The sequence below is a fragment of the Orycteropus afer genome, unplaced genomic scaffold (assembly GCF_000298275.1).
Source record: "Orycteropus afer afer isolate SDZICR_OR568_19922 unplaced genomic scaffold, OryAfe1.0 scaffold00169, whole genome shotgun sequence".
Classification (NCBI taxonomy): Eukaryota; Metazoa; Chordata; class Mammalia; order Tubulidentata; family Orycteropodidae; genus Orycteropus; species Orycteropus afer.
The window spans coordinates 596,704-621,122 of NW_006921756.1; the positions used below are offsets into that span (position 1 = coordinate 596,704).

The 24,419-nt window shown below is 45.1% G+C and overlaps 3 protein-coding genes across 3 annotated transcripts; 1 reads left to right on the forward strand and 2 right to left on the reverse strand.

The window, feature by feature from the left end:
- Positions 1–1,218: 1,218 nt before the first annotated feature.
- Positions 1,219–4,300, reverse strand: CCDC163 (coiled-coil domain containing 163). The gene is made up of 5 exons (XM_042781766.1): positions 4,223–4,300; positions 3,742–3,846; positions 2,941–2,986; positions 2,589–2,656; positions 1,219–1,326 (listed from the first exon to the last, which is right to left on the reverse strand). Exons 1-5 carry the CDS (start codon positions 4,298–4,300, stop codon positions 1,219–1,221), a joined length of 405 nt encoding a protein of 134 aa, XP_042637700.1.
- Positions 4,301–5,004: 704 nt separating this feature from the next.
- On the forward strand, positions 5,005–10,388 carry MMACHC (metabolism of cobalamin associated C). The gene is made up of 4 exons (XM_007946670.1): positions 5,005–5,085; positions 8,475–8,669; positions 9,334–9,486; positions 9,969–10,388. Exons 1-4 carry the CDS (start codon positions 5,005–5,007, stop codon positions 10,386–10,388), a joined length of 849 nt encoding a protein of 282 aa, XP_007944861.1.
- Positions 10,389–12,744: 2,356 nt separating this feature from the next.
- PRDX1 (peroxiredoxin 1) lies at positions 12,745–20,216 on the reverse strand. Its single transcript, XM_007946671.2, has 5 exons — positions 20,111–20,216; positions 17,610–17,763; positions 17,051–17,173; positions 16,696–16,826; positions 12,745–12,830 (listed from the first exon to the last, which is right to left on the reverse strand). Exons 1-5 carry the CDS (start codon positions 20,214–20,216, stop codon positions 12,745–12,747), a joined length of 600 nt encoding a protein of 199 aa, XP_007944862.1.
- Between the last annotated feature and the right edge of the window lie 4,203 nt (positions 20,217–24,419).

A 24,419-nucleotide genomic window follows, 5' to 3' on the forward strand; every position in this document is an offset into this window, starting at 1 on the left:
ATAAAGGAGGATTGCTCTATGTCTCCCTCTCTATGACCTGTCTACTAACGTATTCCATGACAAGAGGTGTTCCTGCCCTACTCACCTCAACTGTTTATCATGCTTTTATTTCAGATAACTGTCTCCTCTCCCTAGCTAGACTAACCTAAGACTTGGGACCTTTATATAAACCCACTGTACATCTTCACGCAGGACAAATACATATAGGGAATATTCAATAGACAAACACTTGGTGGATGGATGGCATTATCTTTTGACTAGATTTAGCAGTGATATGGTCTCATGAGGCCTCAGTGAGATGCTGTGGCTTCTTAGAAAACCGTGGACTGCACTATCTAGAACACAAAGCCCAGGCAAAGAGAAAGGCGAGCTATCTTGAGTCTACCCAGGAAGATAAATTCTCCAGAAAGCAATGAAGTCATGGAAAGATGAGAACTGTTAGTCATGACATAGTATTCTAATGAAATAGAATAAAAAGTATCAGAGTGTACCATAGCTAATATGAATAAGTATTAAATCATAACATTTTTGTTTTCATTAATAAATATACATATCTGTATTTACTAGGTTACAATGTAAACTATATTTCTTACTGAGGGGTTGCAGTCAACAAACTCTGAGAGCCTCTAGATCAGAGGTAGAGAGACTGAAGGAAAAGACCAGGGAAGAAGCTGCTGTAGGAAATGAGGTAGGACTGCTGAAGACAAGGAGGAATGAAGAAGGTAAAGTGAGCCTCAAGAGGTAGAAAATGAAGATGAGGGGAAGTCTCCTACTGTCCAGCCCCAGGCCCACTAGACTATGGATATCCTCACAATACTACTGTTCCAGAGCATTCTCCTGATCAGGCTGCAAGCTGCCATCTCCTTCCAAGTTTAACTGAGTTTGGCTTTCACTCAGAAGATACATCTAATGTCTATGGATTTTAAAGGTAGAGGTAACAGGAAGCAACCAAGTAATAGGATAAAGAAAGGCTATAGCTGAGTATATCCCATGTGTGCAATGATTCACAGAAAACACACCAGGGAGAATTAAACCATTTTACTGCAGTTGGTAAGTAAGGGGGATAGGTAGTTAGAAGCCTCAGTAGGGAGGGCAGAGACCAGCTAGATCAAGAGGAGAGAGGCATGTGGCCCAGAAACTAGGCCTTAAGGCCCTGGATGGGTACTGAAGGGTAAAGAAGTCTTCATCCCACTACTCCTATAAGTTCTTACAGGTCACTCATGAGGATCTTGGGGTCCTGAAGGGATAAGTCCTCCTGCTCAAGGCTCTGGGCCTGGAGATGAAGGCTGTTGGACTCCAGGTAAGAAAAGGTGCTCCTTGGGAGATCTGAGGGGAGGGAAAAGAGAAGAGAGAACAAACCATTAGCAAGCACTATGATAGGCACAGAACTAGGCCCTGGGTCCATCTGATAGTGAGAGACATATAGACCTGACTTGGGATAACTAGCCACAGAGGTTGATGAATCCATAAAGAAAAAGAGACTCCATGGCATCCAGTACCAAACAATTAGGCAGTGGGCATACAGGCACCATTCAGGTGTAGCCTCCCCCAGAATTGGAGTCCCAGCCCTTAGCCCCACCTAGCTTCCTTAAAAGTCCCCAGCTACTGTTACTGTCCAGAAGACTGACTTCAGAGCTAGATGAAGAAAGGGACATGCCGAAGGTGGTAGTCAGGGGCAGCTTAGATTGGAGGACATGAACGAAGGTCCTGGAAGGGAGAAAACAATCAGAGGTACAGGCAGTGATGGTCAATGAGGCCCTTCCTTCGTGAGGTCAGGAATCCAGTTTCCTCCCCCTTTATCATCCAAAGGTATAAAGATTCCTCAGTCAGTCTGTATCAAGTGAGGAGTGCTCAACATTGTCTCTGTAGGCCAGAACCCGGATACCAATACTACCCCTACCAAACCAAACCAAACCCACTGCCATCCAATCGATTCCAACTCATAGCAACCCTCATTGAGTTTCCAAGGTGGTAAATCTTTACAGAAGTAGATTGCCCCATTGTCTTTCCAAGGACTGGCTGGTGGGTTTGAACTGCCAGCCTTCTGGTTAGCAGTCACATGCCTTAAGTGCTATGCCACCAGAGGTCCATACTACTAGTGAAGTCTAAATCGATGATAGCTGAATTTTGGTCCCTAGTCCCCGCCTCTGTAGGACAAATCCCCTCCACTGCCACAGCACCCATATCGCCTGACCTGAAGAGACTGAACTCCCATTGGGCATCCTGGGCCTCTATCCTGGCAGCCTCCAGGGTGTGACCCTTGCCTTCCTGGCCACTTTGTAGTTGCTCCAACATCTGCTAGACCATGGGCCCAGGTAGGACCAAACCTCTACCTCTCTGGGGGGAAACCCCCTCCCAGGATTGGCCTCTTCAGCATACTTGAAACCCTTTCATAGGCAAGGACAGTTTCTCATGGTCTGAGGGGAGAGGGATTGGGAAGAAAAGCTTTGGAGGGAGGTGGAGTCAGCACAAGGAAGAGAGAGAAAAAGATGGGAGAGAGAGGGTATCCTGGCATGTCTGCAGAACAGACAGAGAAAGAAGGGCCCCTGAGAGGAGATATGAATAGACAGACTCAATCCTGATCCTACCTTCCAGCCACGGGCCTGAACCTGCCACCCTTCAGTCATCTGCTTTAACAGCAACTCCTGGTGCTGACCTGCAGATGAGAGAGAATGTACAGGGGCTATTCCCCAACCTCCTTCTTTCCCCCTCCCAGTCTTGTGCCCACCCTCATGCTAGAAACAGACAGAAGCATTCTGGTCTAGCTGTTCCCAAGCTGACTAGAAAAAGTATATTCACACCATGAGAAGCAAACAGCAAGGTAAGGTTCTTGGACAGATTCTGAGTAGCTCAAACAGGGCTGTGGCTATTTATTGGGAGGACAAGAAAGCTTCCCAGAAAGGGAGAATAAGAGAACACAACCCCCAACCTTTTACTTACTCAACTGGTCCCGCAACAACTTCAATTCCTCCCGCAGAACCTCTGACTACTCCCACAACAGTTGCCGCCTACAGGGGTGACAACAGTATCATTCTAGAGTCAACCAACAAGCCTGAAGGGAAGAAGCCACTAGCTTCCCAGAGTATCAGAAACTCAGAGCCTGAAGAAGGTAGGGTCTTACCCATCACTTACTCATTCTGCAATTCGTGGTGAAGGCCAACAGTAGTACTGTACTTTCCTGGTCCTGATTGCATCTGGGCCTGGGCCTGGGCCTGCTCCTGCACCTGACTCTGTAGGCCCTGCAATTCCCTTCTGAGTCCCTCCAGGCGTTGCTCGAGGAGAAGGACCCTTTTCTCTGGGTCCCCCTGCAGTAATCTTACTGATGCTATAGTAAGACATATTGGAGCTCAGCCCCTTAAGAGCTTCACACATGAGCCCATAGACCCTATCTGCAAATCAACTCACATGCACACTCAATAAGTGTGCAGCAAAATTGTGTGCATACATATAACACTGTGTATGTAAAAGAACTGGCCAGCCAGATACCTTCCAGGGTATAGATCTGGTATTTCTGCTGCTCTTGGTCTTCCAGGAGGCCCTGCACAGCCTGCCTTAGTGCCTCAATCACCTACCCAGGCAGAACAACCACATGAGCAACTGGGTAAGGGGCTTCCCAAACCCCTAGTATCCTTACCTCACACAAAAACATGCGCGCGCGCGCACACACACACACACACACACCACTATGATCCCACACCTCACCTGAGCCTGAGATCTAAGCTGGGATCGGAGAATAGTAACTTCATCCCAGAGAGAGGATGGACTGTGGGCCTCAGCCCAGCTCAGTCCCTCTGGAACAGTGGGTGAAGTCTCTAGAGTCCAGGGCTGTTGAGCTCCGACGCCAGACTGAGGAGGCAAGTAAAGAGGGGGCCAGACTGAGGAGGCAAGTAAAGAGGGGAAGTCCATGACCCAGCCAGGTCCCCTGCTGAGAGAATAAGGAAGGAAAAGTCCAGGGCCTGCCTGTTCCTGTGGTGGAACAGAATTCAGGAAAAGAAAAGAGTTGGAATTTGGAAAGAGTAGTAAATGATACAGGCACTTGGAAGAAAGAAGATCCTGGAAAGAGAAGGCTCGGGGATGAAAAAGGGACAACACTTACCTGCTGTACAAACCCCAAGGGGATACAGCCGCTGCTACAAAAGAAAAAGATGCACAGTCCATTGATGCACAGTCTGCGAGCCCCTTAACCCGACCCCCAAGGCGGAGTTTCAACGCACCTCCTTACCTTAATCCTGGCCACGTTTCCATCAGTGGCACTGAGAAGCGCATCCAGCTGTTCAGACCAGCTCAAGCTCCTACTCATATCCTGTGGCAGAGGGCCGGCTCCTGGTATCTTGTGCCCTTGCTCTCCCAGCCAAGGATACCGAGGCACGGCCCAGTAAAGACCACAACGTCAAATCAAAACAAAGAAGTGAGGAAGCAACAATAAGTGTATGGATGCAATACCAGATCAGAAATGAGATTCTGGGAACTAGTCAAGTCAGCAGCGATCTGGGGAAAAAGTGGAATACCTGATAAACATGTCAGGTAGGAGTTGAAGGCGACGAATACTGGTTGAGACCTCCACAGATCCGGGACACTAACGCCTAGAGCCGAACTAGTGCCAGAGACTGTTGCCGCCGTGGGTTTCAAACCCTCCGGAAGGCCGCAACAGTCAAACTCCGTACTGGCTATCGTAGTGTCACATGGGAAATTGAGTTCTCCTCTCGCAGAGACAATCGGCGATGGAGGCGGTGAAACTACGTTTCCCTGGAAGCAATAGTACAGTCACCCCCCCCACCGTGAAGCTTGCCGGGAAACCGAGTTTTCCTGATTGTGTAACATTTGGCTCTTAGAACCAAATAAACTACGTATCCTAAGATACATCGCTCAAAGTCAACGCTAGCCCTCTGCTGGGTCCAGTAGTTCCTGGGAAATGGAGTCCAAGTTATCGTGAAACTAACGGCCAGGTTTCTCCTTGAGACTCCATTTCCCAGCAAGCTTAGCATGTAGCGTGTAGCGTGCGCTATGGAGCCGAGAGTCGCAGAGCTGAAGCAGAAGATTGAGGACACGCTGTGTCCTTTTGGCTTCGAGGTTTATCCCTTCCAGGTTGGTTTATCCCTCCTGCGGTGCTAGGGCGAGGAGTGTGATTGATCTCGGTGCTACCACCGTGAGGACCCAGAAGCCTTCCCGAGAGCCTCTGGCCCGGTGTCCATCTGACCGACTGGGACAGAGTGTCAATAGGGACATGGGTTAAAAAGGTAGAGAAGCGGTCGCACATTTGCCCTTTTATGCTCGTATAATACAGAATTGATGAATGGGAGACACGATATGATCCAGTAAGGTGTGGGGCCATGATTTTTATTTACGTAATTTATAAGAAGAAAGGGACATGTGGAGCCTGAATCACCTTGGAAGCTTTCTGGAATTAGGGGAAACCAGGCCCTAGAAAAATTTCATGGCTAGCATTTAGGTCAGCTGAAGAGGGAAGGAATTAACATGCAAACAATGGGCTGATTTGTTCCATCTATCAACAGAAGGATAATTCATGATGTTGCCAATTACTAGCACTGGGCTGGGTAAGAAATTCTGTGCATTCGCCTGGCACAGAAGTCTCATCACCACCCCCACACTCACTTACTTACATATGCCCATATCCTCCTGAGGAGCTCTGGTAGCATAGTGCTTAAGGCACTTGACTTCTAACTAGAAGGCTGGGTGTTCAAACCCACCAGCCATTCCTCGGGAGGAAGGTTGGGCAATCTACTGGTATAGTGATACCACCTCGGAAACCCAGTGAGGGGTCGCTATGAGTCGGGTCCTACTGGATGGCACATAACAACAACATGTCCTCCTTATCAGTGTTCCCTGCACGAAGCAGCATGCTTGGACACAGAACTAAGTAAACTCAGCTTGAGTTATTTACTAGATGCCTGGGAAATGGCCCAAGGAGCTCTGGTGGCATAGTGGGTAAGGAATTTGGCTGCTGTTAGGTCATCTAGTGCCACTGTAACAGACATACCACAAGTGGGTGGCTTGAACAAATGGATTTTTTCTCTTATAGTTTAGGAGGCCAGAAGTCCAAGTTCAGAGAGCCAGCTCTAGGGGTGGGGTGAAGGCCCCTCAACACTGGACTTCAGCTCTGCCTTTTGCTTCCAGCCCACTGGAGCTGGAGGCATCTCTTAACTCAGGCAGCTGCTGCCTGCTGAGGCTGACAAACTCAAGGTCAACAAGTAAAATGGCAAAATCCCAAGATTAGCAGACAGCATGGCAGAACACTGGTTCAAGTCCAGGAACAGTCCCCAAATCAGCTGACAACATGGCAGGCTGCTGAATGAAGACTCAACTACATGCAAGGTCCAAGCATGCCAAAAAGCTCAGAGGTCTTTCTCAAAGCTTCTTGCATTCTGGAAGCAGACCACATGCATAAGGCAACTACTCAGTTGCTGTAGTAGATACCACCATGGAGTTAACTACCAGTCTCATCATGGGGAATAACTACATCCAACTGCCCAGCCACTCAAGACCTAGCCTAGCCAAGTTGACACACAACTTCCACAGCTGCTAACCAGAAGGTGGTTCAAACCCACCAGCTGCTCCACAGGAAGAAAATGAGGGACCCTACTTCCTTAAAGATTGACAGCCTTGGAAGTCCAGTGAGTGTCGCTATGAGTTGGAATTGACTCAGTGGCAGTGGGTTTTGTTTGTTTGGTTTTAAGAAACAGCCCACTCCCCATCATGTCCACTAAATGCTGGACAAGATGTAGAGGAACAGAGATAGGTTGGGTCTAATTTGAGAGAGGAGACTTCCTAGGGAATATAGAATTGAACTATATAGCTGAAAAGATGGATTGAAAAGGAGCAAGGTTCTATGCATCCCAAATATCAGAACAGCTTAAATAAAGGTGTGGCGATAGTGGTGGGTAGCAGGTATGGGGGAGAGTAAACATGCCTATTTGGAGGACCAGATAGGTGTAGGTTGTGGGAGCTAGTGCACAGAACAGTCAACAGCAGCCCTACCACCTATCCTAGGCTCCAATCTCACTTCTCCATCCCCACATGCAGTCAGCCATCAGGACTTTGTTGTTGTTGTTGTATGTGCCATAGAGTCAGACTCAACACATAGTGACCTCTCCTTGGGTTTCTGAGGCAGTATCACTACGGAAGTAGATTGCCCAACCTTCCTTCCGAGGATTGGCTGGTGGGTTTGAACCACCAGCCTCCTGGTTAGCAGTCAAGTGCCTTAGGCACTATGCTACCAGAGCTCCCCATCAAGACTTACAGGCTCCCATCCTCTGAATCTCTCCCAAATCCATTTCCTTCCATCCCAACCATCTCCACTGTAGCCTAGGCCACCATCCTTTCTCATTTGTATTATTGCAGTAACCTCCTTGCTATCACCTTGCCTCCAACCCATCCTCTACACTACTGCCAGATTGATCTTTTAAAACTGATGTCAGTTTATTCCTTAAGTCTTCAATGGCTTGTCATTGCTGCCAAATTAGAGCCACCTTAAATTGGTATGAAGGAGCCCTGGTGACACAGTGGTTAAAGTATTTGGCTGCTAAGAAAAAGGTTGGCAGTTTGAACCCACCAGCCACTCTGTGGGAGAACGATGAGGCAGTCTGCTTTCATAAAAATTTACAGCCTTGGAAACCCTATGGGGTGGTTCTACTCTATCCTATAGAGATGCTATTAGTCGGAATCAACTCGATGTCAGAAAGTTTTTGTTTGTTCCCCCCCAACCCCCAGTACAATGGAGGAGCTCTGGTAGCATAGTGCCTAAGGCACTTGACTGCTAACCAGAAGGCTGGTGGTTCAAATCCACCAGCCGCTCCTCGGAAGGAAGGTTGGGCAATCTACTTCCATAGTGATACTGCCTCGCCTCAGAAACCCAAGGAGGGGTCGCTGTGAGTCGAGGCTGACTCTACAGCACACAACAACAACAAAGTATAATGGTGTTCAAGGCCAGTCATAATCTCACTCCTACACTCTCCATCTTCTCTCCTCCTCTCCTCTCCAGACCCTTACATTTCCACTAAACTAGACAATTTGCTGTTCTCCTAATATGCCCAGTATTTTCTTGCCCGTCTTTGCTTATGTTGTGACCTGTTTAGACTATACACCAGATCTGCCTCCTCATGTTTGCCTGTCAGTTTCCTTCCCAGCCTTCAAGATTCAGCTTCTCCAAAAGCCTTTTCTAATTTCAGATGATCTTCATCTGGCCCAATCATTGCACTAATCACTCTACTATCAGTTTATGTTCTTAGTTGTTCATGATGTCTCTGCCTCACTCTTGTAAACTCACTGTGAAATTCAGAGTTTCCCATATACACATATCAATGAATTTTCATTCAGTAAATAAGATGGAGGCTGGGGCAAGGTATATGAGGCCTTGAATGCCAGGCTAAGGAATAGGCCTAGCTAAGGCCAAGGTTGACCCTCCTAACCTAGAGGCCAGGGTGCCCAGCCTGATCTGAACTTTTTCTTTGCCCCAGGTGGCATGGTACAATGTACTCCTGCCTCCAGCCTTCCACCTGCCCCTACCAGGACCTACTCTGGCTTTTCTGGTACTCAGCACACCTGCCATGTTTGACCGGGCCCTCAAGCCTTTCCTGCAGAGCTACCATCTCCAACCACTGACAGACCCTGTGGACCAGTGTGTGGCCTACCACCTGGGCCGTGTTAAAGAGGTGAGCAAGGCTCCCATTCTGTCCCACTTTCCAAGCATGTAACTGCTTCCAGCTCCTCCAAGCTCAATGAATGATCTAGATCTAAGGCAGAGAGGCACTTCCCAGATGGAAAGATATTCTAAAGCGAGCCTTGAAATTCAGTGATCATCTCTCCCAGCTGTGCTTTCTCACCCGAGGTTCAGCCACCTTCCTCTGGCAGCCTCCCAGAACTGAAATCAATCTCACTCACCCTACACTGATGGGCAACCTTTATATGAGCCTCAGATCAGGCTTCCCTTGGCCTCTTAATTCAGTAAGAATAAGCCTAGCATCTCTAGGCATCTCTCTCCTGCCCTAACCATTAGTCTGTCTTTAGGGTCTTTTAAGGACAAAAATACCCCCCACCACACACAAACATACATATATACATACATATTCACACGTATTCTGGGTCACCCATCACAATGAAGATTTCTGAGTAAGACCTTGTTTGTTTCCCTTCAAGCATGGGCTTTCCAGAATTGTAAGTTTCTTCATACCGGAGCCTCCTTCCCCCAGGTTAAGGTCATGTTCTCCCCTTCAAATGGGACTTCTGAGGACAAGATGTTAACACAAAAAATTAGGGCTTCCCACAAGGTCACTCCACTCATGCTGACAGGAGCCCCTATCTTGTCCTCTATCCTAGAACCTCCCAGAGCTGCAGATGCAAGTTATCGCTGACTATGAGATGCACCCCAACCGACGCCCCAAGATTCTGGCACAGACAGCAGCACACGTGGCAGGGGCTGCTTACTACTACCAACGACAGGATGTGGAGGCTGACCCTTGGGGGACCCAGGTCAGTGGGCAAGTGTGAATGGTTAGGGACTGTGAGAAAATGGTGACAGCCCCTCCCACATCACCACCATTCTGGATGGAGCAGTTGGTTGACCCAGTCCAGGACAAAGCAGCTGTGCCCTGTCCAGAGTTCAGCCCCACAGCCTACTTTCTGGAGTCTACCCAGGGATATGTCAGGTCAGAGACTCTAGTCTGTTCTTAAAAAAACCCTGTCTTACAGAGCTATTCCAAGATGGAGGGGGCAGACCACTGGCGTAACTGATTGGCAAGTTGAGGCTTAGCCTAAGGAGCCCTTCCTCTTGGTCAAAATGAGCTTATGAAAAGGGTTGTCCAGGAGATGGAGGGAATCCAGGCACAGACAGGACAGGCTTTTATGTGGAATCAGTGCCCTTTGAGTGATAATAAGCCTAGCTTGGAATAAGGTAAGTGGACCTGGTGCCAAGGTGACCCCAATGACCTTGCTTTTCTTTACTGTCTCCCCAGCACATATCAGGTGTGTGTATACATCCCCGATTCGGGGGCTGGTTTGCCATTCGAGGAGTGGTACTGCTGCCAGGGATAGAGGTGCCGGACCTGCAACCCACAAAGCCTATTGACTGTGTTCCTACAAGAGCTGACCGCATCACTCTGCTTGAAGGCTTCAATTTCCATTGGCGTGACTGGACCTACCGGGATGCTGTGACACCCCAGGAACGCTACTCAGAAGAGCAGAAGGCTTACTTTTCTACTGCGCCACCCCTGCGCTGGGCCCTGTTGGACTTGGCCATGCCCTCAGAGCAGCTTAGCCCAGTATCTCCTGAACGTCTTCCCCTTACTACAGTCATCCCCAAGCCCCAGAATCCCAGCAGAGTACGAGGATGGCTTAGTCCCAGAGTCTCACCAACTGCATCTCCTGGCCCCTGATACCTTTCCTCCTCTGTGGCACCCCTACTTATGACACTAGTACTTGCTAGGACTTGGCTTTGGCCAAGAGGTTTTATTTAGGGTCAAGACGACTATTTTTTATAATATAGAAAGTAAGTCTCAGGGAAGTTAAGGTTTGGTCAAGACAGGAAGTCAGAAGACCAAGGTTTATCTAAAATTCCCATCTTGGAATATAGGACTATTTATTGCCTTCTTTACCACTTTTCTGCAGTGCCCCAAGATTCTACTTGTTGCAGGGTCTGAACAGCAAACATCCCTTAAATAATACCCACCTCATAGGGCTGTTATGAAGACTGGAATACATGTACATAAAGCACTTCTTTAGTGTCTGGCATATAAAATGGTGTTTTGGCTGTTACTGAAGGCTCAGAATCCTATACTGCGTTTACCTCTAGTCTGGATTCTGGAGGGGCTGGGCAGGTTGAAGTACCTGATGGAATGTCTGGAAAACTACATTATAGACACACTGAAGGATCCTCAGTTCTTTATCTGCCACAGAGCCTCAAGGTTCGAGAAACCCAACTTCTCCTGGCTAACCCCTGCAGGGCAATGACATGGATGAGGGTCAAAAAAAAGGACCAACTGTACACCATGCAATCCACAGCCTATACAACTCTGCAACCTTAAGAACTAGATGATGCCCAGCTACCACTATCAACCACTTGGAGGGGGATCTATGTAAGAGATCCTGGACAGAGAGGGAGAACAATGTAGAACAAAACTCAAAATCATTTGGAGAAAAAAAAAACACGGGGGCCCAGGTTTGCTGGTCTGATAGAGCCTGCTGGAACCAGAGACTATGGCCCCTAGCTGCCCTTCAGGTCTGGAATTGAACCCACACTTGTGGCTTCCAGCCAAACAAAAGATAGGCGTATGAGTTGAACATTTACCTGAGGTGGATACATTCCTTGGAGAGATCCATCATGGGAGAAAGAAGGGCTGTTTGTGCACAGGGAGACAGCTCAGGGGCAGGAGTGCATAGAGGGATGGACACAGGGAAGAGGTAACAATGGGGAAGAAGTGGGAGGGGAGCTGTTGCATTAGGGTAAATTGTAGTCGGTGTCATGAGACAAAGTGTATGTGGACTGCTATATGGAAAGTGAATTTGCTCTGTAAATTTTCACCCAAATCACAATAAAAAAAAAAAAAAAAGTACCAACTACCCTCTAATCATACAGGCTTGGCTTCTGTTGAAAATTAGCCTATGAAAACCCAGATCACAACAGAGCATTTTGTGACTTGTTTGCTTTGGACATACTGTCAGGAAGGCTCAATCACTAGAAGTGGAGGGCCAACAAAGGCAAGAGAGATGGGCACACAGTCACCACTATGATGGACCAAAACACAGGGTGCAGGCCAAAATGATTCATTCTGTTGTATGTTAACATAACCAAGAGTCAGAGAGCACTGATGCCAGCTATTATTTTTCTCCAAGTATAGAAGCCAAGGTGAGAAGTGCTCAGGACTATTCCACTGAGAGCCCTACTCCCTCCTGCAAGGCCATGACCCCTGTGTTTTTCTCCCCCTCCTTTTCAGTTCCAAAGGTACAGAAGCCTGTGCCTCTGTTCTTTTACACAGCACTAGGCATTTACCAGAAGAGGCCCTCCCAATGGTGTAAATATGTTGTTGTTGTTGTCATGTGCCGTCGAGTCGGCCCCAACTCATAGCGACCCCTCCTTGGGTTTCCGAGGCAGTATCACTACGGAAGTAGGATTGCCCAACCTTCCTTCCGAGGAGTGGCTGGTGGGTTTGAACCGCCAGCCGTCTGGTTAGCAGGCAAGTGTCTTAGCCACTATGCTACCAGAGCTCCCGGTGTAAATATAGGTGCCCAAATAATCTCATTGGGGTCTTAGCTGCAACTCAGCCTTTATCAATATAAAATATATGTAACACCATGGCTTAATTACATTCCCTGTGTCTACCTGCATTTCCCCTCAACAAAATTTCCTGATTCTGAGGCAGCTCTCACTCCTCATTTTCCCCTTGAAGAAGAAAAGCAAAAATTCTATTTTCCTTAAAGTCAAAGGTAACTAAATCCCTTAAAATAAAGAGTCATCAAGGTCTTCATACAAGTTTAATAGAAACTACAAAAGATCAATGGGCCTATTCCCCACTACTAGTACATGATACACATCAACTGGCATATCCCACAGGCACAGCTCAGGCCAGGGTGAAGAAAGGCTGGCCTCCCCACCCCCATAGCAAAGGTCTGTCCCATCAAATACCATGTCTCAGCCCAATGTAAGGCCTTGTGTTTTAAGCACGAAGAAAGTACAAAAGAGGTTTTTGTTCTCAAGGCTGCTCACTATAGCCTGGCACTGAAATGGCCCAGTGTTCACTTCTGCTTAGAGAAATACTCTTTGCTCTTCTGGACATCAGGCTTAATGGTATCACTGCCGGGTTTCCAGCCAGCTGGGCACACTGCAAGAGAAAAATGCCACTAATCAGTAACTTGCCCCGTGGTGGACACCACCCTCCTTCCCAGACAAATGATCACCTCAAAGCCAGATCGCAACCCAAGAAGCCTAACCTGCAATCTGAGATCAATCAGCCTTTTCAATCCAAGGCTAACTACTTTAACAAACATAATTTAATCCTCACCAGAACCCAAATATAGTCTTCTACCTAATTTATTCATGAAGTACATCTGAAATTTTAAAAAATTAAATAACAGAACTTAAATTGTATGCTTTGTTCTAAAAATACACCTGTCAAGTATTACAAGGTAGCAAATGGGTATTTATAATGTTTTCCACACTTTTAGGTATGCTTCAGATCCTTCTTTCTAGAGAGGGGAAAAAAAAAAAGATTTGTTCTAATTCCCTGCACCCACAAAACAAACAAGCTTTTAAACTAAAAAGAAAAGAAAAAAGGCAAAGCTAGGTCTGGGTCCCATGTCAGTCCTATTTGAAACCTTGTATTTCTTAAAGCATTAACATTAAATTGCTGCTTCCTCTGACAGACATTTAGAGATCTGAAGGCAGCAACCTGTCTACCTTCTCAGGCAAGAGAGTGCCTATTCTGTATCCTTCCACACAGCCAAACTGGACAGCCTCAACTACAGAGGTACAGGGTATCTTCACAGAAGGCCCTGGCAGCAACCTGTCCACCTTCTCAGGCAGAGGGTGTCTATCCTGTATCCTTCCACACTGCCAAACTGGATAGCCTCAACTACAGAGGTACAGGGTATCTCCACAGAAGGCCCTGCTTGTTTCACTAAGTAAAACACCTTCTACTCTAGTACGTAACAGGCCAGGGTTTCTATCCTTCACATACTATGCAGAAATCATATCCTTCAACAATTTCCCACAACGCTGAGCTAGCTTTATTCCACTCCTTGAGCTAGCCTGAAGAAAGTGAGGTAAGGGGATGACCTTCAAACCATTATCCAATTTCCTGTTTGTCTTCCACAAAACATGTAGTCACTGAAATCCAGTAATGGAGGAGCAAGAGACTTATTTCCTCAAGGTAAGAGAGAAGGAAGCTCCTTTAAAATGGAAGAGGATCATGTAACTTCAGATCTAAAGCCAGCTCTCTGGGCACAATGTATGAATGGTACAAGAAGTAAATAGGAAATCTAGCTGCCATTACTTTCCTAAAATCTCCATGTTATGCAGTTACTTGCACTAAAACCAAAGGGTTAAAATATGGGTCCCTAAAAATCAACAGTGGAGCCCTGATGGCACGATGGTTAACTGCTTGGCTGCCAACCAAAAGGTCAATGTTTCAAACCCACAAGTGACTCTGCAGGAGTTAAGACCTGGCGATCTTCTCTCATTATAGCCTAGGAAACCTCATGGGGCAGTTCTACTTTATCCTACAGGGTCACTATGAGTAGTAATTGACTTGACAACATACAATGACAAGAAGCATCAGCGAGGTGCAGAGAACAAAGAGTAGCATGAAAGCAAAGACCAGGCCAGAGCCAGACAAGGTTGGCATAGGGTACTAAAACAATACCAAAAAATACTTCTGTCTAGAATACAAACCTTCAGAATAGCCCAATTATAAATCTAGATCTCACAGCTAAGTAGAAGAAATCATGAACCAGAAAGGATGACCTTGGTAACTCAGTCTTCCTTGGCACTGGGCCTCGTGACGTTTACAAACCATACCAGTTTTAGTGATGGGAAGGAAGATTAGCCCAGCAAAACTAGCAGTTTCACACACAGCAGCCTTACAAGTGTGGGAGAAGTGCTGGAGAAAACGACATGTCATAATAACCCTGGTACGAGGAAAGCTTCAGCAAAGAAGGCCTCAAGCAATGTCTTTTGCAACATTCTTAATTACCTTAAAAAAATGTGAATTTTGACCCAAATTCCACCGTTTACTACTTTATGAATAAATGGTGTGTTTTAAGAGTTGGGTTACTGGTCCTTAAAAATAGGAAAAATATTTGTCAAATAAACATTATACATGTAGCGTACTTGAAGTGTTTGGCATTCATAGACTCTCAAATGAGGACATTCTATTACAAGCTGTAAGACTGAGCCAGGACTAATAGGACAGGAAACAGCAAAGATCAATACAGAATATTGAAGAATCAAGTTTTATAGTGTCACAAAACTTGGATCCAAAAAGTCTAACCTATATGCTGTTGTTGTTATGTGCCGTCAAGTCGGACCCAACTCATAGCGACCCCTCCTTGGGTTTCCGAGGCAGTATCACTACAGAAGTAGATTGGCCCATCTTCCTTCCGAGGATTGGCTGGTGGGTTTGAACCGCCAGCCTTCTGGTTAGCAGTCAAGTGCCTCAGGCACTACGCTATATGCAAGGTCCTAGAAAAAGTCCAGGAAATGGCTGACTATACCACTCCTCCTCCTCCTGATTCTGTGCTGAACCTCATCCCCTACAAGGGGGCAGCCTCAGGTGTGTGCTCCTTCAATTAGCCAGGCTAACACCCAGACACGCTTGTGCAAATGGGCCTCCTGGTACCAGCGCTCTCACTGACCCTATTATTCAGCCTTTCATTTTTGGGTCCCTCAAACACGAGCTACTAATCTAGATTCTAACAACTTATTTATCTTTTTACATCACAAGCTCAGAGGTGAAATGGATTTTGGAAGATTAGTCTGAACTGCTCATCTTCCCCAGGGGAAAAAAAAAAATGAGATGTAGTAAGGGAAGATATCTGTCCAAGATCACAGAACCAAAGCTGCCTGTGCCTTTGGTCTGAAGTCAGTAGCATTTGATCACAATTACCCTGTCCTAATTTACATTGAGCTTGGGATGGGCCAAGACCCCCATTCTTCTACACACCCAGTACTAGCTACCTCCTCAGCAGCTGAGTCCTGAAAAACTAACTCTTTGTTAGGATAAGATGGTCTCATTCCAGCAACAGCTGCACTCAAAGCAGGGAGGATGGGGAAAAAACCCAAAAAGCTACAGTCTCACAACTCAAAAGTGGACATCAACTGGAGCTCTGCTTTATCATTCAGTGCAATGAGAAAATGTAAGGAGAGAACTTAGTTCTGGAGCAATAGGAAGAGAAGCCCACACTCTAGCAAATGCTAAGCAAAATTCCAAAGCTGAATATGCTTGGCTATATTTAACTTTTATAATAAGAGTTATAAAAACAGTACCTTTAATCCTGATACTTTCAAGAACTTAAGATATTTCATCTGAAACTCTCTAACCCTCCTCACTTTTTAAACATTTTTACATCAAATATTTATGTAAGCTTGATATATAATAATTCTACAAACACAACCATCACATTATCCAACAGAATGAATTTTTAAAAGACAGGAAAAAAAAAGCATGAAAAGAAATATATTAGCTGCATCTACCTATTACCTTTGGGTAAATTATTTCTTGGTCTTATCTTTATTTTCCAAATTTCATAAATAGATCATACATGTTACTTTTATATATTTTTAAAACTCCAATAAAAACAAGTATGGACTAGAGAGGGTAAGCTCTTCTCCCAATAAACACTTGTCAAAATGGCATGCTTCATCTCTAGATGTGATTCTCAATCTTTTGTTTTGCTCTAACATACCTAGGAGATCCTCCCACAATTTAAGTAAAATCTGTACCACTGAGTGATTCTAAATGAGGGCAGAAGCAAGGAGTATTTACTTGAAACAAAAAGCCTTTATATTTTCACTCCCCAAGCTTTTCCATTATCCTTACCTCTTTAATCCATAGTAATACACAGAGATTTCTATTTTTTTATAAGGCATAATAAACACCCTTCTTTTTGTAGCTGACAAGATTTGTTCTTATCACTTTTGCTACCCTACTACCCCTATTTTGTTGTCTAGTCACTAGGCATCTGGCTCACCTTCCCCATGTTTATCCGTGAACTGGAAGGCCTGAACCAATCTTAGAGTCTCGTCCACAGAGCGGCCAACAGGGAGGTCGTTTACAGTGATCTGCCGAAGGATCCCTTTATCATCGATGATGAAGAGACCCCTGGAAGATATCAAAGGATTAAGAGAAATCAGTACATGCTTAATAGTCTGCTTTGTCAATTTGTTATATAGAGAAGCCAGAAGTGCTCAGGAAATGGGTCCCCATATAAAGAACATGATGAGGAAGGAATAGCTGCAAAACGGGGCTCTCACCTTCTCCAAATAAATGACTCACAGGTAATCCGGTAATTCCTCTGAAAAATGTTTCCCCCAGCAGTTATTTACCTGAATGAGATGCCTTCATCTGCCTTTAAGACTCCATAGTCCTGAGCAATGGTGCGTTTGGGATCTGATACCAAAGGAATGTTCATGGGTCCCAACCCTCCTTGTTTCTTGGGTGTGTTGATCCTATGCAAAAGGCACAAAACACAAGCACATTCATTTAAAGCTTTAATGCAGCCAGAGCATTAACTGGACCTAATCTTTCCTCCTTCTCAGTCTTTATTATTATTATTATCATCATCATCATTTTGGTAGGGTTGAAGTGTGTTCTGTGCGACATTTAGAACACAGAAATCGCCCACTCTAAGTAACAAGGAATTACTTCTTATAAAAGCCTCTTACATCAGTGAATAGCTGAAGACAGTTAAGGTCACCAGAGCATATTGAGCTGCAACCCAACCTTCTTCTCTGCTGCCAGGTAATGACAGCAACAACAGGAAGTCAGAGCATTTGCACACTGTGCACAAGGAGCCAGAAGTCAATACTTGAGAAAGTCTACTGCCAAGGCCTCCCCAACTGTTGCTTAAAAAAGTCCATACACCAAACAGACCAAGAGATTTACCAAGCAAGATGGCAGAAATGAGAATCCACAGAAGCACCAATCACTTGGCAGTTGAGTTTCTTAAATTCTTCCGCCCTGTCACTGAAAGCAATGATCTCCGTGGGGCACACAAAGGTGAAATCAAGAGGGTAAAAAAAGAACACAACATATTTTCCTGAAAAGAAAAGAATCCACAGGTTAGCCTTTGAAACAGACAACCTTACTTTATAGAGAATGAAAAGCTAAAGATACGTTTTAAGTTGATGGTAGACACAGTTGTTAAACATCAAGAACCTCAACAGAGCTGTCCCTCAGCATCTACTTTAGCACTTGTGGCAGCAGGAGGGCCTAGGGACTTACATCTGAATGGAAAAAAGCTTTTTCCAGTTCCATGCTTTATTTTCCTGTCTCCACATTAGCTGCCATCTATGAAATAACAACATTAAGCCTAATTTTGATCTTCTGTGGGTGGCTAAGACAAGAGCATAAACACGAAGTCCTCATTTCAACGAAGAAAGCAAAATGCAATGATCACTTTCACTTTTAACTGAATGGCCTAATGCCAATACTTAAAAAGAGTGCCCAGAGACTTTCTAAAAATTAAACTCTTATGTGCATCAAGACTTCTCCCAAGCGTAAAAACAGAACCTACAGATTGGGAAAAAATATTCAGCAATGATATACTGGACAAAGGACTTATCTCTAGAATGTATGGAAAACTCCAAAACCTCAACCATCAAAAAAGACAAACAATCCAATTAAAAAGGGCAGAAGATATGAACAGACATTTTGACAAAGATGATGTTCAGGCGGCCAACCAACACATAAAAGAAATGTTCACGATCATTAGTCATTAGAGAGATGCAAATCAAAATAACAAGACACCATCTCACTCCAGCACTAACAGCAAAGTTCAACAAGATAGAAAATAACAAATGCTGGCAAGGGTGTGGAGAGATTGGGACTCTCATACTGCTAGTGGGACTGATCCGATACTGCCTCGGAAACCCAAGGGGTCGCCATGAGTCAGGGCCGACTTGATGGCACGTAACAACAACAGGGGTAAGAGGGAGGCGGGCATTGAGTTTATGATAATGGTGGCAGAATATTTTTAGAAAAGGATAGCAATATTGGTGTCACAACATGAAAAATATAATCAATGTCCCTGAGCTGGAAACATGGAAGTTGTTACGTTGATGAATGTCTTGGTGTATATGTTCACCACAATAAAAGTAAATAAAAATTAAAAAACTGCCCAGAAAAAGCTGAATTACTGGGTTTTCTGCTTCCAGTTGGTAAGAAACCAACAGCAGGAAGTTAGAGCCTTTGTACTTCCTTCCACAATGAACCAGTGATGGGAAGGTAAGACCTGAATCACCACAAACTCATTCCAAACAAGCCTGACAGGACAAGAAACAAAAAAAAGATCTTATGAGGCAAAAGTTCTAAAAGTTCTGGTAGGTTAACAGATTTCTAACTGGAATTTTACTAAAGTCACTAAGATTATTAGTTCAAGCAGATCTTCAAACTGTCTAGGCAGTCTCTCACCACACCTAATGGCCTGGAGTTTTGGACCAACTCCCAACATTAACAGGTAACACCACTGTTTGAAAGTCAAACAAGAAACCCCTTTTGACATTTACTTTGAAAAGCCAAATCACTAGAAACTGACTCATCTAAATGACTCCCCCAGGGCTTTGCCTAACAAGCAAGTCAAAGCCTCAGTAGGTCAAGCCCTGGAGGGCACAAAGCAGCTCTTCCTAGACCTAGTGCCTGTACTATTGGGCTAGGGTCACCTCCCTCTGGTCCTATTTACCTTGTTCGTCAGGAGAAGGGTTCCTCCATAGGGCCCCACTTACCTCTCTCATAACATCTAAAAAGTGTGATTTGTTAAAAAACTTAAGTCACCTGTTCTCCACAAAAGCCAACTCCAAAAACTGATATTACATCCCTAAGAAAAGTACTCTGGACACCTGAGGTTGCATTCTAAGGAATCTGTATCAACTGTCCCAGGAGACCCAGTTGCTCCAGGACTGCAAAAAAAAAAAAAAGAGGGAAGTGCCTCATTAGAACTTTCCAAGTATCCACATGCAACTATGACAACAGAAAGGTGAGCTGTTTCAGCTGTGCCATCAACACTTGTGACACACACACAAATAGTCCAAAGACTTCAGAGTACATAGACAAGGTCAAATTTAAATTGTAGAAGGCCTTTTACAGTAAGATGAATTTCTCAAATAAAACAATTCAAGAGAAGTACTGAGAAAATCAAATTGAACTAATATGGTTACATATAATGAAGCATGTGCATTTTCCAGAAAAGATATGGACCTAGAATATCTACTCAGTAGACAATCACCATTTCACTTCAACATGAAAGCTACAGACTCCTGCCCTAAAAATCTTGTCCTAGGAGATATAAAGCATTTTACAATCAAGTATAGCAAAAACTGAAATTAAACAAATTATCCCAAGAATATGAAATAATTCAATTTTAATAAGGCCAATGTAATTACTCTTACCTTTGTAGTCAGACAGGCTGATATCTTTGAACTGACCATCTGGCATAACAGCTGTGGCTTTGAAGTTGGGGGCAGGATGCCCAATTTTGGCAGTTCCAGAAGACATCTTGTTATCAACTGAAAAAGATAAAGAGGAAATGAATTAGAAACTAACCTTGTTTTTCTAGATAAACTGTAGCCTCCACTTATTTAGAGTCTTAGCTGTAGAACAATCAAGAATCAGGTCCCATAGCCCTGAATACACAATGAAGTTTTTGTATTAGTAGTCAGTGCAAGCCAGCAGCCAAGGGTCCCAAAAGAAGGGACACAGCACAATCTCAGCCCTCCAATTTCTAACAAAACCAGATGTTACAAATCTCTGAATCTCAGTCTTTGTTTTCAATGAAATTTTAAAAAAAAAAAAGGGGCATTTTTTTTTTAATATGTCAAAGTCAACTTTTTTACTTTTTCTGAGGCATCATTTATGAAATGTAATTTTCTTCTGCTTTTCCATTATACAGGAGCTCAGTGGTATAGTGCCTAAGGCATTTGACTGCTAACCAGAAGGTTGGCAGTTCAAACCCACCAGTCACTCCTCAGAAGGAAGACTGGGCAATCTACTTCCACCTCGGAAACCCAAGGAAGGGTCGCTATGAGTCGAATCGACTCTACAGAGTTTGGTTTTTAGGTTTCCATTATACAGAAGCAGATAAAGGAGGAGTGGGGGTGGAAACTATCAAACCAGAACCCAAGTGCACAAGGAACAATGCCACCAACACAGGGTCCAACTCCTAGAAGCCATCACATAGCCCTCCTGTGGACTACAACTCCATCTGCCTTTATATTGTTGAAAGCACACTTGATCTTTCTCCAGGTAAATTTGCCCAAGCAAGTACACACCCTAAAGCCTATCCAGACCAAGATTTTGGCATCTGCTTTATTTCATAACTTTAGGTATTGTGGTTGACCCACGGAAAAATTGGTTTCTGGAAAAAATAGTAGAGCCGTGAGTCTGTTGATTGCATCGGATGCACTCAGTTCAACACCAAGATAAAGCGAAAATTTAACTCAGTCATCGGTTTGAAAGCCCTAACAGACCAATTTTCCAATTACATTCTAAAGTTCCTCCTTCAAAATACAAGCAAACGAAACGTTGTGCGCTTGCTTAGAGTTGAGAGTCGCACAGTTTTCACAGCCTGTTTAAAAGAAAAAAAATTAACACCCTTTAACAAAGAAAACTTAAGATTAAGGTGCAACTTGCCTAACAACTACGGGGTGTGACTCTAACAGAAATGGCCTCCTCGTCCAAACCTGTATTTCCAGGTGACCCCACACTACAGATGCGCGACCAACCTGGAGGAAAGGCTACAGTACTTCCGGCCGGCGCAGCTACCTCAGGAGATCTGCCCCAAGAACCGAAGCGGGCCACGCCTCTAAACCTCAGTTCAGACAATCCTGCCGCTCACCTTAACTCTAATAGTTGGAAAGCAACAACAAAAAAGATTCTGCAGTCTTCAGCGAAGACGTTCGAGATCATTCTATTGATAGCAAAATGACAACGAAGAAGGGAAGTTAAATACCCAAAGCTCCACAGCCAAGTCATAGCTCAGGACAGGGATTGCTTTTACACCTACTACACAACGGCCCGTTACAGGAAGCCTTCTGCAGCCATAGGTCAGGCTGTAGGTCCATTCTAGAAGCTTCCCAAACCCGCCTTGCCCCAAAAGACGCTAGCGGAAAAGACCCCACCCCCACCCAACCCAGTCGCCGCTCCAAGTCAACCAATGCCCCCTCAGCTCGGTTGCTAGCCTCGGGGTACTTTAACCAGGTGCCGGAAACCACAAGGAGTGGGGAAACCTCGTGGTGAGTGTACCGGCCCACCACTCGCTGGCGCCTGGTCCGACCGGGCCACTTCACTGGTCACAGCGCCCCCTTCAGAGCCTATGTGGACCCCAGAGAAAAGCATGAAGAACAGGAGGAAACAACTGGTGTGATGGGTTCCGCAAGGTATTACTACTCATATACTCACCGTTTGCAAGCAGCAAAGCACCGTAAACACCCAGGAAGAGAAAGCGCGAAACCCGTGCAGGGCAATGCCTTTATATACACTTGGGCTCTCGCGAGAGTCGGAGTGGGCAGGGGGTGCAGGAGGAGGAGAAAAGAGGGGGATCTGCCCCCAGACCCGCCCCATCGCGCCCCGCTAGGATGACTCAGCACTTCCTCTAACATGGGGCGGGGGGGCACAGACCCTACTTTTCCCGCCACCGACCCCTGTCGCCGCGATTAACGGCTGAGGTCGGACAGTCGGGTGCCCTCTCGGCTGCCCTCAAACCCAAAGCCCTCATTTAATTTGTGATGGCAAAGGGAGCCAGGATTCCATTATTTCCAGAATCCTTGCGTGCTGTGCCCTTAAAGCCCAAACCAGATTAAGGGTCCTCACTGCGGCTCACGGAGAACCTCGTCCGACTCCACACCAAGCCCTGAAAGCTATCTAAATACTTCTCAAATCCGTCCCAGTCCCTGCAGCCTATGCCAGATACGGTCAGTATCCCTCACTGCTGTAACTACTGAGAAAGCTTCCTTTACTCTAATTATTGGCTTTCTGCATTCTACCTCTGGTCCAACTCTTCCATTATGTTGTATTGTTAGGTGCCCTCGAGTCGTCTCTGCGTTATAGCGACCTTGTGTACAACAGAACGAAACACTGCCCTTTCCTATGCCAGCCATCCTCACAACCCTTGCTGTGTGCTACACTTTAGGTGGTGGGAGTTTTTCTGAAATCTGATCATGTCACTCCTCATTCCTCTGATTTGTGATTTAAAAACTGGGGCACTGTGGTCAACTCCCTGAGTTAAAATGCCTCGTGATAATTTTATGTATGACCTTGGGAGAAGATTCTTAATCCCACCACACTTTGCTTTCCTCTGTAAAATGGGAGTACAGGATTGACTTTATGGCAACGAACGTCATTAATACTTACTGGTATGAGGATTAACTGAGATAATCTATGGAAATTATTTAGCACAGTACCTAGCTCTTATACTTTAGAAATTTAGCTATTATTTTGTTTACATATATTCCTCTCCTTGCTAGATTGACTTCCTTGGAGGACAAGGCTTGGGTCACATCCACCTTGTGCCCAGGTCACAACACAATCTGATTTATATAGCTCAGTTCTGTATTGTTGTTAGGTGCCATCGAATTGTAGCAACCCTGTATGTACAACAGTGAAACACTTCTCCATCCTGCCTGTGTGATCCATCTTGTTAGGGTTTTCACCTTTTTCGCTTACACTCTACTTTACCAAGCACCATACCCTTCTCCAGGGACTAGTCCCTTCTGATAACATGATGAAAGTACTATAGAGGAAGTCTGGACATTCTCCCTTCTAAGAAGCATTCCATCATACTTCCTCCAAGACAGATTTGTTCTTCTAGCAGTCATGCACATTCAGTATTCTTTGGCAAAACTACAATTCAAATGCAGCAGTTCCTTGGTTTTCCTTATTTATTGCACAGCTTTCACATGCCTATGAGGCTAGTGAAAATACCATGGCTTGCATCAGGCACACCTTAGTCTTCAACATAACCTCTTTGCTCTTTAACACTTTAAAGAGGTCTTTTTTTTTTTTTAATTGTGATTTGTGTAAAAGTTTACAGAGCAAATTCACTTTCCAAACACTTTGTCTCATGACATTGACTGCAATTTCCCACAATGCAACAGCTCCCCTCCCACTTCCCCCCCATAGTTACCTCTTCCCTGTGTCCTTCTCTCCCATGCACTCCTGCCCTGTAGAGCTATCTTCCTGTGATACACAGCCCTTCTGTTCTCCCATGATTGATCTTTAAATAGGTCTTATGAGTCAGAATCCACTAAATGGCAGTGGGTTGATTTAGGAGCTCTGGTAGTGTACTGCCTAAGGCATTTGACTGCTAACCAGAAGGCTGGCGGTTCAAACTCAACAGGCACTCCTCGGAAGGAAGGTTGGGCAATCTATTTCCGTAGTGATACTGCCTTGGAAACCCAAGGAGGGATCCCTGTGAGTCAGATCTGACTCCATGGCTGTGAGTTTGGTTTGGTCTGGTTTTTGCAGCACATTTGCCCCATGCAATACGTCCTTTGATTTCTTGACTGCTGCTTCCATGGATGTTGGTTGTGGACCCAAGTAAAATGGAATCCTTGTTCAAACATAACAAGGGGATTCTGCATGGTTTAAAATGAGGAAGGGTGTGCGTCAAGATTGTATCCTTTCACCATACTTACTCAATCTACATACTGAGCAAATAAGCTAAGAAGCTCAACTATATTAAGTAGACCGAGGCATCAGAAG

What these genes read in the sequence shown, in the direction of transcription:
- MMACHC (XM_007946670.1), top strand. Translation starts at nt 5,005, where the DNA reads ATGGAGCCGAGAGTCGCAGAGCTGAAGCAGAAGATTGAGGACACGCTG. An exon ending in ACCTGGGCCGTGTTAAAGAG is followed by an intron (nt 8,670 to 9,333) that starts GTGAGCAAGGCT and finishes CCTCTATCCTAG; the next exon opens with AACCTCCCAGAGCTGCAGAT. An exon ending in CTGACCCTTGGGGGACCCAG is followed by an intron (nt 9,487 to 9,968) that starts GTCAGTGGGCAA and finishes CTGTCTCCCCAG; the next exon opens with CACATATCAGGTGTGTGTAT.
- PRDX1 (XM_007946671.2), bottom strand. Translation starts at nt 20,216, where the DNA reads ATGTCTTCTGGAACTGCCAAAATTGGGCATCCTGCCCCCAACTTCAAA. An exon ending in GATGAAGGCATCTCATTCAG is followed by an intron (nt 16,827 to 17,050) that starts GTAAATAACTGC and finishes GATATCTTCCAG; the next exon opens with GGGTCTCTTCATCATCGATG. An exon ending in CACGGATAAACATGGGGAAG is followed by an intron (nt 12,831 to 16,695) that starts GTGAGCCAGATG and finishes TTTCTCTTGCAG; the next exon opens with TGTGCCCAGCTGGCTGGAAA.
- CCDC163 (XM_042781766.1), bottom strand. Translation starts at nt 4,300, where the DNA reads ATGAGTAGGAGCTTGAGCTGGTCTGAACAGCTGGATGCGCTTCTCAGT. An exon ending in CATCCTCTCTCTGGGATGAA is followed by an intron (nt 2,987 to 3,741) that starts GTTACTATTCTC and finishes TTGTGGGAGTAG; the next exon opens with TCAGAGGTTCTGCGGGAGGA. An exon ending in GTTGTTGCGGGACCAGTTGA is followed by an intron (nt 2,657 to 2,940) that starts GTAAGTAAAAGG and finishes TCTCATCTGCAG; the next exon opens with GTCAGCACCAGGAGTTGCTG.